General features: G+C 38.3%; 1 protein-coding gene across 1 annotated transcript in view; it reads left to right on the top strand.

Moving 5' to 3' along the window:
- Window positions 1-1,025: 1,025 nt before the first annotated feature.
- TMX4 (thioredoxin related transmembrane protein 4) overlaps window positions 1,026-18,104 on the top strand; it is a 43,054-nt gene continuing 25,975 nt past the window's right edge. The window contains exons 1-2 of the mRNA XM_032351386.1: window positions 1,026-1,414; window positions 13,742-13,857. Coding sequence (XP_032207277.1) covers window positions 1,239-1,414; window positions 13,742-13,857 — 292 coding nt within the window. The 5' untranslated portion in view covers window positions 1,026-1,238. The remainder of the gene's footprint in view (window positions 1,415-13,741; window positions 13,858-18,104) is intronic.

Below are 18,104 nucleotides of genomic sequence, written 5' to 3'. Positions count from 1 at the left end.
AATGTTTTCTATTGGGTTTATAGGATTGATTTGTATGCAATACCAGTGATTCTTACTAACACTTATTACAAGGACATTTTCCAAATTTACAATGATTTTTCAATGTGAGTCTTATATTTTTATAAGGGCTGGCTCCAGATAACATTGAGCTACTGCTAATTAACACCTAACTCAAGTAAGATCTCCTCTGGAGGCAAAATTAATCTTTCTCTCCTACAAGATTAGAGATTAATATCATGTAAACAGCAATACTGTTAGTTTTATAACGGTCTTTGTTTTAAGCCCAGGACAGAAATCACACTTTTTCATCATGTGTTGACCATATTATCTAGTTTTATGCTTTGCAAGCTCACAAATTTTTATAAAGCACACTTCTAATTGTATTTCAGCCATACAAACTCAGGATGTGCTGTTCTCAAGGTACAGATACATCTAATGCGTATCTGGAGAGAGATATGGAAATCATTTACGCTTCTCTCATTTTAGATCTAGGGAACTGTAAGCCAAGAGAAGGGAGAGAGCCATTTAATTGTAACTGCCAATATTCTTTTATTCCCCGACTCGTTTTATGTTAGCACTCACATCTTACAAGTTTTTATAAAATTAAAATTATTTACAAATATTACAGAGTCTTGTTTCACTATTATCTCTAATTAGGCAGTGACACTTATTATATTCAGGGGCAGAGAGTATTTACATTTTCCACTTCCTTGTAGGAAGAGATGGCCAAGCATCTTTCTGTTTTCTCATTACACATAGCTTTACTTTGCAATCCATTATTACTTCCACTACCATGGAATAGGGGATGAATTTTTAAATTAGCGGCCGTGTTTCTCTTTAGAAATCCCCCACGCACGCCAACCCCCGTACTGGAGCCTGGGCACACGCGGTGCCCGTTCCAACTTAAGCAACATCGGGTCATCTGTTTATTTTCGGGGGGAGGAGGGGGGAAGGGCGTCAGAAAGAAAGAGCGGCCGTTGCCCACGCAACCGACACCCCGGGCAACGGCAAGGCGAGGCGGGAGGGGGCGTGGCCTCGGCGGGCCCGGGCGGATAAGAGGCGGCGCTGGCGGCCCGCCTCCGAAGCGGGGACTGTCGGTGCGGCCGGGCGGAGGCGGGGCGGCCCGGCACCACCTCCGACTACCTGGAAAGGCCGGGGCTGGCGGGCTAGCGAGGCCCCGGGCCCGCCGCTTCGTTTCCCCACGCCCCCTGCCGAGGAGCGTCCCTCCGCGCCCCAACATGGCGGGCGGGCGCTGGGGTCCGCTGCTGACGGCGCTCCTGGTGGCCCGAGTCGCGGCGGCGGCGGCGGAGGGCGGCCCCGAGCAGGCCGCGCTACCGGAGGAGCGGAGCTGGGTGCGGCCCATGACCGCCTCCAACTGGACGCTGGTGATGGAGGGCGAGTGGATGCTGAAATTGTGAGTGTGCCCGCCCGCCCCGCACGCCACACTGCCCTCGTGGGCGCCGCCCTCCCAGAGCCGTGAGGGTGTCTGTGGATCCTGCACTGCCCGCTGGGCTCGACCACGGCTCGCCGGGCGACCTGCGGCGCCGGGGCCGGGCTGCTCACGCTGCGCATGCGCGCCAGGCCCTTCGCGGTGACAGCTGTGGGTGCTGAGCATCGCCTCCCTCCTCACCCCACCCCGCCCTATTAGCCACCAGCTTTGTGAGGGGAAAGAGTTTGAGGGATGGGGTGGGCAAGCTTACCACGGGGAGGGGGGTAAGTGGGCAAAACCTGTGAAAAACTCGCGTCCTTTTGATATAGGCGTGTACATAGAGAAAGGGCTGCCATTCAATGACATTTACATATAGTATAAATAGGTAGCACGGGCTAGGCAAGGTATTTGTTGAATGAATAATTCCAGCACGGCGGAAGGCAGACCGGTGTGTGCGAAGTAGTTTGGTTTTCATTTTGAAGACCCCTGGATGTCAGTGTGGAAAATAAAACAGGAAGATGGGAGTGTTTTTGAAGATTTTAGAACAAGATTTCAAATAAATGTTGATAATGGTTATCATATTCAGACGTAGAGATTCCTGGGTAGATATCTTAATTGTGCTAGTGTAATAAAAGGATCTTCCTAGGTTGCCCTTTTTGAACAATAGAAGGTAATTGTATGCAGTGCCTTTGCTTGAAGGAGACGGGAAAAATACAGTTTTGAGTTAGGAACAGGCATGTAGCTTAAAATTAACTTCTAGGAAGAAATTGATCATTTGGGGAAAAAGCGTTGAGGTAGACAATGGGCAGATGTCTGAACAGGCTTCAGAGACCATCATGGTGGGCTTGCCTGGCAAAAATGAAGAACCTCTGGAGAAATGATCACTGAGAACTTAATCTCTATAGATTGTAGTTTCAGGTAATATACATACTTGATCGCTACTGTTTGCTGATTTATCTTACCTTGAGGACACAGACACACAGAATTGGATCTTTCCTTTATTTGTCCAAGGCCAAATCTTGATTCTTTCAATTTAGATTGCAAACAGATGCCTGTGGAGTGAAAACCTCACTGTGAGATCAGGACCAAAAGTTGCAACTCCCTTAGCTGATTACATTGTTCAGAAAACACAATACCATGACCCCTTCAAACATGCATATACCTTTTGGTCACAAAGAAGGGGATATTTTAAGCCTCTGTGTAAAATGCCTTTGATATCATAATGAAAAAATGAAATGATTAAAGAGATCTGTAGACTTGAAAGACTTATTAAGCTATTTAACCACTTTGGATAAAGATGAGGTCATTTTCCATTTAAGGGGGAAACTTCTAAGTAAGTGGAGCTTTATGCAACACTGTCATGTTTGTAATAATTGTAAGAATTTTCGACTGCATCTTGTCAGCTAGTACTACAGGAAGTTCTTTGTAGGTGCTTACACAATGGAGCTTTCTAGATGTCAATTTTCTGAATAAATCTGACTTCGTGTATGTGCATGATGAAGGTCAAAGCTGAAGGCCTCAATTCCTTTATAGCTCCTTTTTGGAATAGCTATGATTTTTTTTTTCTTTAAGTAAAAGAACTAAGCAAACTAAAGGAGAGTGTAAGCCACATTACACTCATAAATAGCAACAACCAGCACTTCCCGTGTTTGGCCATGTTGACTGTTCAAATTGTATTCTTCATAAATGTACAGGCCCAGACATGGTAACAAACTGCTGTAAACTTGCCATGCGTCCATTGCATAGAATACGTGTGGGCTGTGATACAAGATGAAACTTGTAACCCGGAAGTAAGCTGCCCTTGAGATCATTTTAGTGGAAGTTTCCTTTTCATCAAGTACACTTCAGAATAGTTCAATATGAAAGGAGGCTGTAAAGGAAAAAAAAAAATACTTAAACCATTATATCCAAATTTTTCTATCTACCAGAACCTAAGTCCTGAAGGAATACTGTGGCTCTTATCTGTTTGTAATTTGTACTACTCCGTCTCCTCCCTTTGACAAAAATCCAACACCTAAAAAACATAAAATTCATTATATTCTCTACCATGATAGGCCTATATTTCTAAGAATTCACTCAAATAGCCAATAATTTGTCAGATTTTTTTTCCCCTGATGTATATAACAGAAAAAAGCCAAATGTGTTAATGTTAGCTACCATGTCAATCCCTCTTTCAAGTGAACTGATCATAATAAACAGATTGTTAGGGGTCCGCAGCTAATGCATTTAACTTTCCTACAGAAACAAGTTAGGAGGCTTTCTGGTAGTATTAAAATTTTGACATTACTTTGAGTGACAGGTCTTTATTTGTTCATTTGCTTATATGCAACTTCTGGGAATTTATTCTTTTATATCCCATTTCATACAAAGCTCCTATAATACAATTCCTAGTTATATTGGGATTGATAATTTAACTTATTTTTAAGAACCTAGCAGCATTTTCTGCTTCTTTTGTAAAACCTAATTTGTATCTTCTTCTTTAAAACAGTTTTTTTGGTAACTTGCAATTGAATTTTCAGTTTTTAAAAAAGATTTATTTTAGCGATAGAGAGGGAGAGAGTGTGTGCATGGGGGGTCAGGGGCAGAGGGAGAGAATATTCAAGCAAACTCTCAGAGTGGGGACCTGAGATCATGACCTAAGTCCAAACCGAGAGTCAGTCGTTCAGCCAACTGAGGCACCCTGGTGCCCCTAAATTTTCAGTTTTAAAAAAGCACTGCTCTGTTAAGGAGAAATATCAGGTAAAAATATATTTGTAGTAACTCACCATTTCAGTTATGAAATCTTTGTTTTTAAAACCTGAAAAATTATTCCATTACTATTTACATTTTCTTTACTGCTTATTGTATATTCATGTGTTTCTCGTCTTGTTTGCTTTTATACATTGTTTTATAATTTTATCCCTATTTCTGCCGTGTCTCTAAAATTGCCTTGCTGTGCTTTTCTCATCTTAACCTCTGATGAAAAGTTTGCCCTTTCTCAGGGTTAGGAAAGGTTATATAATCTGTAAAATATCTTCTGATGTTTTCTTTATTTCCATTGTTTCATATTATCCTTCACTCAGTTACTTTGTAACCTTTTGCTATTTTAAACTTTTTTGGTTCCCATTGTATCAGTCCTTGAGAATACTACTTGTGTTCTTTTGACAAACAATAGTATACATACTATATACTTTTCTGGCGGTCCCCCCCAACCCCAAGGGAAAAAAGAAGCTATCCAAGCAGCTTTATTTTGAGCTGATTAATCTGATATCCAGAGTCAAAGTACAGGGGTTACCTCTGTAAAGTGTATGGCTCTTTATAAAACACTACTTTTTTTACTTTTTTCTTTGGACAATCATGTTTAAACTTGGAAACAGTCACAGTGATGGAGGGAAGTCTCATTTATTTCCCTAGGACCTCTAGGTTTTAGTAATTTCCCTTGAAAATCCTTCTTATTTCTGAAGAGAACATCTTCAACATCATCGCCTTAGCTTGTCCCTGTCAAATAATTATCATATTTTGCAGTTTAATAGATTATCTTGATGTGCTGATTGAATGTTTAAGAGATAGTCATTAAATGCTTGTTATGTTTCAGGTTTAGAGTTAGGGATCTGGGAAGATGAAAATGAGCTACATTCTTTGATTTCAAAGGACTGTCAGTCTTCTGTGCTCTGAAGGAAATAAGTAGCAGATACAGCATTCATTTATTTAGCATATGTTTACTGAATGCTTCTTCTCTGTCAAGCATTCAGCAGTGGTTCTCATCAGGGCCCTATTGGCATCTTGGGTTCGACAGTTGTTTGATGTATGGGGGTGGCCTGCCCATTGCTGCCCCTGCCCATTACGTTCTAGGATTCACCAAAAAAAAGCAATCTCCATCCCCTATGCATATTTCCAAATGTCTCTGATTGAAAACCACTGCCCTGGCTACTGTTATGTGTATTTAAAAACATGCAAAAAAAAAATCTCTTAAGTGAATATATAAGTATTTGATTTCAGATTGTTTCCACAAAGGGTTATCCACATCACCTCCGTGATCCTCATCATCTCGGTCACAGTAAACTGTTGCATTGCTCACATTACATGTCCTCTTGCTCATCAGTGCTCTCTCTCTCTTTTAAGATTTTATTCATTTATTTCACAGACTGAGATCACAGGTAGACAGAGAGGCAGGCAGAGAGAGAGGAAGGGAAGCAGGCTCCCTGCTGAGCAGAGAGCCCAATGTGGGGCTCAGTCCCAGGACCCTGGAATCGTGATCTGAGCTGAAGGCAGAGGCTTTAACCCACTGAGCCACCCAGGCGGCCCTCATCAATGCTCTCTTATTTGATCATCCCAGCAGTCAGGTGCAGAATTCTTATTCTCATTCTCATTTACTAGAGGAGGTTAAAACTCAAAAAGGTTAAAGCTTTGGCCAAGGCCAGTAGTAAGTGGTTAGCAAGGCCAGAACTAGAATGCAGGCCTGAGCTTTGCAGTTCTTGATGCAAGCCTAGAGTAGCTGGGTAGTGAGGGAGCCTGGGTGATTCATGCTTAGACTGTCAGCTAGCCATCACCATGAGTCACCTGAAAGATAGCCTTTTCCCTGTGGGATTCAGAGGCCCACCCATAATTTTATCCTCTGTAGAATCTCTAAATAAAGAGCATCATTGCTATATTCTCATTCTTGACACTCTTCACCACTCAAACAGGTGCCCGTCTTCTGTGCACAGCAACCACCTGGGAGAATTCTCAGTTTATCTTCTTTGTATCTAGCATGGCCCTTATCACAACTTATAATTATAAATTTATATGCTTCCACACTAGGTTTTTGTCTAATTCCTCTTCTAGACAATCAGCTTTTCAGTAGAGGACGAAAGTCTTTCTTCTTTCTATTTATCTCCAGAGCCTTCATAACAAGTACTAAGTGTTCAATAAATACTTGGACTAAGTGAATGAATGAATAATGTTCCTTTAATAAAGAGCTTCCTCAAGCACATCACTGAAGGAAACATCTATCTATCTATATTTTCATAGGAACTAAGGATAGTCGTTATCATCTACCTTTTGTTCATTAGTGTAGTAAATATTTACTGTCGCCCAGGATCTGCCAAGTATTACTCTAGCTAAGTATGAGGCGTCAATCACTGTCTTCATGGAGTCTTCATTCTAGAGAAGGTAGTGAATTCTAATTCCTCTAGCAGGTATCATGGTTTTTGTAGAATTATCGAGTTTTATTTTTCCTCTATATGTGATGACAAAATGTCCTAGAAATGATCTTGTAAAGAAATAGAATCAAACATAAGCCTTCCAACTCTTGGATCATTAAGCTTGTCCGTATTTTCTAGAGAAAGGAGTAACACTTGATGTAGATCATCAGTTGACATTTTGTTTTAGTTTCATGTATTAAGTCAGAGAAAGATGAACCTGGTGTACTTCTTTCATCTTCATTGTCACAGATTCTTTTGAGCACTTTGGTCAAAGTCAGTTCTAAGTGAAAAACCTACCGTATCAGTCATTGTCCATCTCTGTTCTGCAAGGATAAGAGAATGTGTACTCTCTCCTGAAGAGAGTGTGTGAAATTTGAGCCAAGACAGAAGAAGAAAAATTGCCCATTATTGGGGAATAAAAATGTATTTTTAGTAAAATGTTATTTCTAGGATATGTTTTTAAGTAACTCCTTTCTTGTACACTTAATAGAATCTCACACCAAATTCAGTTGGGATTTATGCAACCAAAGTAATCAAAGGCTTTCAACCACCTTGCATATGGCAGAAGCTCAGTGTAATATATACATAAATGTGAACAGGGATGAAAAAACATGATTTTGAATTCTGTTTCCCAGAAGTGGTTAAAAACATTGGACTGATATCCAAGTTGATTAATGTAACACTGTTTTGGCTATCTGGAATGTATTTCAAATGTCTTTATGAAGCTTACTAACTATATACCACTGCCGCCTAAGAAAAGTTTAAATAGAAAAGATACTATTGTATAGTTTCCATGATTATAAAGGTTCTAATTCCTCTTAGAGGCTCTTAAATGAAAAAAGGATGAATTTGAATGTAAAAGACAAAGCTATGGCAGGTCAACTCCTTTATAGTTCCTAGAAGACTGATGTTATGAACTAGTTTTAAATAATATAAATGAAGACCATATGCAGTCCTTTCTGCTAATTTTTGTCATGGATACATACATAAAAATTACATTTATATCTACATACATACACAGAGAGAGTGTGCATGAGTACATGAAAGTCACAAGTTTCCTTTGTTTGTATTGCTTTGGCCCCTGAGGTATTTTCTTTTAGTAGGTTCTGAATTACTGTCTAAAACACAGTTCTTTAGGTCCAAAAGAATACTAATCATTTAAAAAAGCTGAAACAACAGTGGACCAATTCCCACACCAGAGACTCAGAGCTGACTTATTTCTACCACCAAAAGAACACACTAAGTCAGTGAATGATGTTGGTGCACTCCAACACAAATAGCTCTGATTAAATCTCAGAAATAATGACATTCATAGTCTCAAGTGGGTAGCAGCTACATAAAAATTGGAATATCTAAAGTGACCTCAATGGCATTTTTATATCTTGGGATATAAAAATGTCTCCCAAATCCCAATTTTTATAATAGCCTGTCTAGAGATTAGGGACTGGGATTTTAAAAAATAAAAGATGAAATTTGCATGATTTAATAATTACTGATGAAGTAAATATGTCCCTGAGTTAAATGCAAAGGCATAGGCCTAGGGAAACAAAACAAAAATAATCTAGAGTTCATTTAATTGTACTGCAAGATTTCTTCCTTATTTTTGGTAATTTCTTCCTTCTGTCTGGTTCTCTCTCTCTTTCTCCCGTTCCCTCCCCCACCCCTCTCTTTCTCTCTCTGTCAATATTGGATCTTATTTTCCTTGGAGGTTTTATCACATAACTACCTCCATCTGGGTTCTTGTTCTGTGTGGTCTTAGGTGACCTTAAGCAAGGTCCTTTATACTCGCTTTGTCTGTTTGACAGTGACGTTGTAAGGTTCAGATGAGCTCTAATGCATCATCAAAGTATATTGGAAACCAAGCAGCATATTACAAATGTAATTGGTATTAGTGATTGTTCTTAATATGTGCCTGCTTTATATAAGTCATCTAATCTCCCAGTAACCTTCTAAGGTAGCTGCTGTTACTGTCCCATTTTGCAGTTGAGGAAGCTGAGGCATGGAGTGATTACTAACCTGACCAAAGTCACATGGATACTTGTGGTTGGTCTTGTTGAGTCCTTTGGCAGAACTCTTATTTAATACACTGAAATGCCCATTGAAGTACTAAATAATAAAATGTTCTCTTTATCCCTAAAGTTTACCAACTGCTTGCCCCAGTATCATCTGCCTTACAGATATTTTTTTTAAATATGTAAAAAATGACTTTTCTCAAAGACAGTTATTTTCTTTGAAGTTTGTTCATTTATTTATTCAGCAAATATTTATGTACCAGGTATATACTTTGCCCTGAAAATGTTTAAAATCAGCCGTGGTCAAAGATGTCAGCAGATGGTTCCTGGTCCATGTTCTCTGGTCCATATTTCTGGGGTTTCAGGGATTATACAGTGAGCTGTAATCAGAAGATTAATGACTTTTTAGAATTATCTTGGAATTGGCTATACTAGACCCTTCTAGAGATGGATGAACAGTCCTTAGGATGAGCAATTGTGCTAAAGACTGGCAGCTTCTGGAGCCTGGCTGGAGAGAAAAATACATGCCTTGCTTTGGGTAGTCCTTTCTCTCCTGGGCTGTGCCCAGTCTCAATACTTGTCTTGAAATAAATGCAACCTCCCATCATGTTGACTTTTAACACCCCCCTTTTCCCTTTCATAATGTGAAGGAGCAAAGTATTGCCCCATTTCAGAGATGGGTTTTTTGTTGTTGTTTTTCAGGAAAGTTGGTTCATATGCATCATTGCCTTGAGTGTTGCATAGCACTTCCATCCACGCTTCTGCTCAGGTCAAGGTGAAAGGGTTCGTGAATGATGACCTGATAGCACCTTTGAGCCTAAATCTTATAGAATTTGATCATTTAATGTTTTTTCCCCCTTTATTTCCTTTCCTAAGGCATTTTTCCCTGTGTGTGTTTGTTTTATTCTTTTGGCAGACATTGTTTCCTGCCTCTTTTCCCCCCACCCCTTCCTTCTCTTAATATGGAAATGGTAGATGCCACATTTTGTAAAAATAATTCAGGAATGGAAAAAAATGGAAAATAAATTGGGGGGAAATCAAAATTTTCACAATGTTGAGCCTGCCCATCCAGAACTTGTTGGATCTTTCCATTTAATCAAATCTTTAAGAAATATATTTATATATGTTGTATATATATGTTGTACCTGAAACTTACATAATGTTATAAGTCAGTTATACCTTAGTTATATATATATATATATATATATATATATATATATATATATATATATAAAAATGGAAAATAAATTGGGGAGAAATCAAAATTTTCACAATGTTGAGCCTGCCCATCCAGAACTTGTTGGATCTTTCCATTTAATCAAATCTTTAAGAAATATATTTATATATGTTGTATATATATGTTGTACCTGAAACTTACATAATGTTATAAGTCAGTTATACCTTAGTTATACCTCAGTAAAACAATAAAAACGATTTATTAGGAAAATCTCATACATAAACAAAAATAAGAGTAGTGCAATGAACCCCCATCATCCATCATCAGATTCAGTATTTGTATCAACATATTGCCAATATTGGTTCATCCATGTCTCTTGCCCTCTATCCCTGGGTGGCATAATTTAGGTACTATAAAATTCACCCATTGTACATAAATTATTCAGTGATATCAAGTCTTTTAAAAGAACCTATTGCATTTATTCCCTCAGCATTTTGACTTGAGTTGAGGATTTTTAAAAACTATAATCTAAACAGATTTAAGCAGATTTTTAAAATTCCATGTCTAGTTGATGGCATCCCGAAATATTATTCAAAATGTCTGGGGATATTTTTTCCTGGAGTATCCTGTTCTATTTTGTGAGCATTGATTAATTAATTTTATTTACTGCTTTTATTCTTCTGGGTATTATTAAGCAAAACGGAATGTCTCTCCATTTGTATTCATGTATTTTTGTCACGTTCTGTAAATGTTAATTTTCCTTTTAATTGTGTCCTTTGTTAGTATTTTGACATGGATTTCTAGTATATGTTATTGTTTGTTCACAATATTTTATATTAAGCGTAGCTCTACCAGCTTTTTAAGTCTCCATGAGGCATATTTGATCCCAATTCCTTCTAATTTCAAACGATACTTTCCTTTCTGTGGAAGTTTCCTTGGACTACTGCAAATTACCACTAACTTAGTAGCTTTAAACAGTGGAAATTTATCCTCTCACAATTCTGGAGACCAAAATTCCAAAATCACCATGTTAGCAAGGTTGGCTCCCTCTGGAGGCTCTGGGAGAGCTTCTGTTCCATGCCTCTCTTAGCTTCTGTGGCTGCCAGCAGTCCTTGGCATTCCTTGGCCTGTAGCTACAAACCACCCATCTCAGACTGCATCTCTACATGGCCTTCCTCCTGTGTTTCTGTGTCACACTTTGCTCTTCTTTCTTTTATAAGAACCTACTCTAAATCCAGTAATAGCTCACATCAAGATATTTACTTTAATTATATGTGTAAATACCCTTATTCAGAATAAGATCATATGCGTGAATATGGGAGGTTAGGACTCTTTTTTAAGACACACTGTGCCGTCCACTATCTTTTCTAAACAGCAGTTTTCTCTCGATTCCTATTTTAACATCTGCATATGACATCCTGGAACACATTAGAGCTTTATGGCCCATTTATGACGTTTTCTAGCATCATGGGAGGCAAAGTGAGGCCATTAGCATATTACCAGGAGGAAGCACAGCCTTCCAGTTTGCTTCCGTCTTATCCGTCCCTGATCCATTATCCACAGAGCTGCCAGATGACTTTTCCAAAAATGTAAATCTGATCATGAGTCTTAACTTTTTTTAGGGCGTCAGTCATGGAGCTTGGAATAAAGTCCTAACTCCTTATACAACATTTTTAAAGGCTGTGAATGATGTTTTCATCCTGTCCTGTCAATACTCTGTCTTCACACTTCCTGTTCTCTCTGCTTGGGTTAGAACATTCCTTGACCCCTCTCTGGCTATTACTCTTACTTTAGATCTTAGCACAGATGCTTCTTTCTCTGTGGGCTCTTCTTTTATTTTTTATTTTTTATTTTTTAAAGATTTTATTTATTTATTTGACAGACAGAGATCACAAGTAGGCAGAGAGGCAGGCAGAGAGAGAGAGAGAGAGAGAGGGAAGCAGGCTTCCTGCGGAGCAGAGAGCCCGATGCGGGGCTCGATCCCAGGACCCTGAGATCATGACCCGAGCCAAAGGCAGCAGCCCAAACCACTGAGCCACCCAGGCGCCCCTCTGTGGGCTCTTCTGAGTTCACCCAGCTTCTGAGTGTTCCATAGCATCTGTTCCGCGTTCTCAGTCGTGGCATCTGCCTCTTTGATTGTCATTATCCCTGTGCTTACCTCTTTTCATCTCTGGATGACTCCACAAAGAGGAAGGAGGCACCACATCTGTCTTGTTCACAGGGGTTACCTCAGTTTTTAACATGGTCCTTAGATCATGTTTATTGAATGAAAAAATAATCTAAAACAGTAGAGTTCTGGTTGAAGGCCCAAGCACTTATTTATTTATTTTTAAAAATTTTATGTATTTATCTGCCAGAGAGAGAGAGAAAGAGAGAGAGAGCACACAAACAGGGAGAAGTAGGTTCACTGAGCCAGGAGACTGATGTAGGGCTTTTCCCAGGACCCTAGGATCATGACCCCAGCCCAAGGCAGACACTTAACCAACTGAACCATCCAGGTGCCCCAGCCAAGTGTTTATTTCTAACCCTTCTATTTAAGAAAGAGTCTGTGGAGCAGGCTTAGCCTGTAGCTTCTACTTTCTCTGAATGGTTTAGAACTGCCACATATCTTTGGAAATGACTTGCATTTTGGGGGACCCATTAGCAATACATCTTCTGGTCTCTACCCATCAGATCTCACTTCAATGAATCTGAAACTGGTTTGGCTAGTTTGAAGACATCCTTGTGAAAATTGGCCTCCTTTAGTGGCATACTCAAAGCGGTTTCATCCTCCATCAAAAGCTGTCTGGAAAGTAGTAAAATTTGGGTCCATTGTAAGAATAACATTGAAGGGCAGAGGACATGAACAGACATTGCTGCAAAGAAGACATCCAGATGGCCAACAGACCCATGAAAAAATGCTCCACATCACTCGGCATCAGGGAAATACAAATCAAAACCACAATGAGATACTACCTCACACCAGTCAGAATGGCTAAAATTAACAAGTCAAGAAATGACAGATGCTGGCGAGGATGTGGAGAGAGGGGAACCCTCCTACATTGTTGGTGGGAATGCATGCTGGTGCAACCACTCTGGAAAACAGTGTGGAGGTTCCTCAAAAAACTGAAAATAGAGCTACCATATGACTCAGTGATTGCACTATTGGGTATATAATCCTAAAGATACAAATGTGCACCTGAATGTTTATAGCAGCAATGTCCACAATAGCCAAACTATGGAAAGAACCTAGATGTCCATCAACAGATGAATGGATAAAGAAGATGTGGTATATATATATACAATGGAATACTATGCAGTCATCAAAAGAAATGAAATCTTGCCATTTGTGATGACGTGGATGGAACTAGAGGGTATTATGCTTAGCGAAATAAGTCAATTGGAGAAAGACAACTATCATATGACCTCCCTGATATGAGGAAGTGGAGATGCAATGTGAGGGGCTTAGGGGGTAGGAAAAGAAAAAATGGAAGAAGATGGGATTGGGAGGGAGACAAACCATAAAAGACACAATCTCAAAAAACAGACTGAGGGTTGCTGGGGGGACAGGAGAGGGTGGTGGGGATATGGACATTGGGGAGGGTGTGTGCTATGATGAGTGCTGTGAAATGTGTAAACCTGGTGATTCACAGACCTGTGAATAAAAATACATTATATGTTTATTAAAAAAATTAAAAATTAAAAAGAATAACATTGAAGTAAAATATTTTATATATTACAATAATTCATAAAAATCTTCTTAAACTTTGGTTGTTAAATCACCAGGGAACTGATATTCGTATGTTCTGTTGTGGGGGGAGTATTCTTCTGTCTTTTTCTGTATTAAGCAACTTCAGAAAAGCTTGCTTTTGTTTTTCCCTTTAGTTAAGAATTTATTTTTTAAATTTAAATGCTCTATTTCTCTACTTTGCTTTATAGATTTTTTTCATGTTTGTATTGACTAACAATTTTTCTTTTACAGTTATGCTCCTTGGTGTCCATCCTGCCAGCAGACTGATTCAGAATGGGAGACATTTGCAAAGAACGGTGAAATACTTCAGATCAGTGTAGGAAAAGTAGATGTCACTCAAGAACCAGGTACTGTACATGTTGAACATTAAATGCAAAAGTTTGTTACTTTTTAATTGTTTTTTCAAGTGTATAGGAGAGTTGAAAGACTAGGATACTGAGTACCCATGAACTGACCAGCTAGAGTCAACAGGTAGCATTTTGACATATCTGGGTCTATGTATGTTTGTGTTTACATATATATGTGTGTGTGTGTATATACATATGTACATATGTATGATATATATTTATATTGTTGTTATTAATTTACTGAATCATTTGAAAATTAATTATAGACCCCATGATACTTTACCATCAATACTTCAACATATTAAGATCTTTCTCCATATTTCCCATTTTTTTTATAGTTTTTTGAACCGGGATCTAACCAAGGTTCATCAACTAAATTAAGTAGTTACATCTTTTCAATTAATTAGTTAATTAATTAATCTTTAAAAATTTATTTATTTGACACAGAGAGACAACAGTGAGAGAGGGAACACAAGCAGGGAGAGTGGGAGAGGGAGAAGCAGGCTCCTCACTCAGTGGGGAGCCCAACACAGGGCTTGATCCCAGGACCCTGGGATCATGACCTGAGCTGAAAATAGACACTTAAGGACTGAGCCACCCTGGTGCCCCAGTTACATCTTTTCAGTTTCCCTCAATCTAGAAGATAGCCCCCCTCCTTTTTTTCATGGCATTATGACATTGACACTCTGAAGAGAACAGACCAGGGATTTGCCTACGTATTTCTTTATGGTAACATTTAATTTATTCTATTTTGTTAAAGCTTGAATTTTGGTCAAAAGCATGATTTGGGTTAAAAATTAATGGTAAGAGTACTTTATAGGTGATCCTGTGGCTTAAATTGTATTCTCTCAGAACACACATTATCACCATTAATGCTGTTGAGTTTGAACACTTGGTTAAGGTGATGAGGATAAACTTCTCTATTATAAAGGAAATACCCTATTTGTGATTAGGGAATAATCTTTGGGGTGATACTTTGGAGATTTAAATTCATGATGATCTTATCTGAATCAAATATTTCATAATGGATTCCAGAATGGTGAATTTCTAATTCTGTTGTTCCATCTACATTTATTAGCTCTTAATGATACAATTTTTCAAAAGGAAGAGGGAAATAAAAATTTTTAAATTCAGAAAAGATGCAATTTCTATTTGTAATTTAAAAATAACTGTGTGGGGACACCTGGGTGGTCAGTTAAGTGTCTGCCTTCCGCTCAGGTCATGATCCCAGGGTCCTGGGATTGAGTGCTGTATCAGACTCTTTGCTCAGTGGGGAGCCTGCTTCTCCGTCTGCTTGCTGCTCTCCCTGCTTGTGCATGCTCTCTTTCTCTGACAAATAAATAAAATCTTTGCAAAAATAACTGTGTATTACATACAAAATGAGAAGAGAAGTTGGGCTTTTATGATTCAAATTTCAACTTGGATTTTTTGAAACTTCATTAGTTATTTTTTTCTTGTCTACATTCAATTTCTATCTCGTGTATCCCTATACAAGGGAAAAAGAAGGCATGGAGGTGCAGCTATTACTTTTCTGTAATAACCGTGAGTGCCAAAACACACAAAGTAATGCATTACCAATTACTTGGACAATAAAATGGATGGTGTCTGTTAAATTGGATGTGCTGACAAACCCTTGGAGAGAGGTTTCTGTTAAAGCCATTAGTCCTCAAGCCTCTGCCTTTCTAATCATTTGAATCAAAGCCACTTCTGCCCATCTGCTGTTTAGAGATAGACAATTATACTTATCAGTTCGTGGTTTGAGCTGTTAGAATGAGTTATTCTATTTGGATGTCAAGTCATTGCAATTATATTTTTGCTGTAAAGTTGTTTTTGTCTTTTAGTAGTTAAGTCCAACAAAATCAGGTGTAAGCCTTGGTAATTAGTAAGCACCAAGCACATTTTATGATGAGTTTCTTAGAAATGCAGCTGGCCTATTCACGTTTCAGTCATTTGGTATACCTGCAGTGAACTCACAGCATGATTTGAATGAAAAGAATTAAACAATTAGCTTTGTGATGGATTCATAGATCTAAAGGCTAACTGAATACAGGCTTTCCATCTAAAATGTAGATTTACGGCTATTTTTTCCATTGTTAATGGATTGAGTGCTTTTTTTGATCATGTAGAGAGGAATTTATTATAATGAAATATTTTAAAAATGAATTTATCATTAATTCATGCTATTTATGCAAATGTAAACTATATATATTTGAAACTTTTATCAAAGAAGGAGGAAAAAATCTTTGGTCCAGTATTTTTTAGGAATAGTGAAGAAACAAAGTCCAGAAAAGAAAAGAATTGAAAGATAAGAGAAAGAAAAATGTACCAGGGAACTATATTCTGATATGCAAAAACACAATTGAAATGATTTAAGTTTAATACTTAAAAAGTGGGGATAGCTGCTAGCTTTTGTACTACCGTTATTAGCTATTTACTTAGGGCATGTTACTAGTTACTAGTTACTAGTTACTAGCTAGTTACTTTGGGCATGTTACTTAACCCCAGAGCTAGTGATGTACATTTGAAGATCATCCTTGTAGATGGTATTCGAAAGGAGGGGAGGAAGGAATTGAGAGTTGTTTTGAGGATTGAAAACCGGGGCACTCTAACATTTTGAAGAAGAGATGTAGTTCCAGCAGCAGAAGAAGAGAAGCTGGTGAGGTAGGAAGGAGGTGGAGGGGTCTGGGTCCTGGAAGCCAAATGAAGAGAGGGCGTCTTATATGTATTAACTCACTGGCAAGTCTTTGGGGCAGCTTGTCCCTATTCTTGAAAGCTCTTTGGGTATTTACTTCACTTTTACAAAATCTAGCATCCTGAATGAGCAGTGGGGAATAACTGAAATGATACTACTTTTCCTCAAATTGCGCACTTTCCTGGATATTTCTGTATACCGATTTCTATTTGGTTATGGATCTCCATTACTATATTCTTTCATTAGGACTGCCTTGCCAATGAGTGCTAGTAAGGCATAATTTCATGTCTTTTCCCTGCAAGTAAACTTTAAAAAGAAGTGAAAGCAAGAGTTCTTGAAGTGTTTCTGCATAGTCTTTAGTTATGCTTGTAACTCTTCCATTGGCATATCTCACAAGAGATTTTTTTAGGTATTTTGAACAGAAAATAAATTTTCAGAATTATAAAGATTAGGGATTACACTTTGTATTTTACAGCTGAGATGTAGACGTCAAGGAAAGGAAAGTCCTTAAGTTAGATTACATGGTGTTGCCTGCTTATTGCATCGACCAGGTGATATATCAGTTGTGTGTTTTCTGAGAAATTAAATGTAATGAGCATGTATTTGAACCTTCTGTTCCATGCAGATGAGCTTAGCTGTCAAGGACAGGAAAACAGCAGCTGCTCCTAGAGCACACATGGGTGATGGCTAGTTCACTGGACCAGAGGGTTTACCTGGTTTACAGATTCCTACCATAGCCAGGAATAAACATTGTGTTTAAATCACGAATTCGTTGCAAAATCCAACTTAGTTTACTGTGTTTCAGTTAGTGTTCATATTTTAATTTTATAATTGTAAAAATTAGCCTTTTGTATAAAACTGACAACTTTATTTCAGTCTCAAAAGGTAAGGCTAGTTCTACTTTTTTTCGCTGCTTTCCTTCTGCTACTTTTTTGGTGATAATAACTTATATTTAATTAAGCATTTACTTCAGCCTGTAGTTGTGTTAGGGACTTACACACATTTTAGTTTCATAACAATGCTAGGAAGGACTGTTTATATTACTCAGAAAACTGAGGCTCAGAGGGGTTATGTAACATGCCCAAAGCAACACAGCTAATAACGGTAGAACAAAAGCTAGCAGCTATCCCCATTTTTAAAGTATTGAACTTAAATCATTTCTGTTGTGTTTTTACATATCAAAATATAGTTCCCTGGTACATTTTTCTTTCTCTTATCTTTTAATTCTTTTCTTTCTTTTGCTTTACATGTTTAAGATAAGCTAGATTAAATTAAATTAAATTTAAATTAAATTTTGCCCTGCATTTTGGATTAATGCCCTTTTTATGTTGCAGTCCTCATTTTAAAGTAGAAGTTTCCCTTAAAGTAAAAAAGATACGCAGAAATGCTGGGAGACCTTGTGGTCAAACTTAATCTCTTTCAGTTGAAGTTTAAGTATGTACTTGTTTCTTCTACACTTGGTGAGGTTTCTTGCAGTGAATCATTATGCCAACCTTGACATGAGCTGCTGCCCTCTGTTGTAATCCTTTGCTGAGATCCATGCTTGCCTTTTTTT

This window comes from Mustela erminea, chromosome 7, assembly GCF_009829155.1.
Source record: "Mustela erminea isolate mMusErm1 chromosome 7, mMusErm1.Pri, whole genome shotgun sequence".
Taxonomy (NCBI): Eukaryota; Metazoa; Chordata; class Mammalia; order Carnivora; family Mustelidae; genus Mustela; species Mustela erminea.
This window is presented reverse-complemented; position numbering and strand designations above follow the sequence as displayed.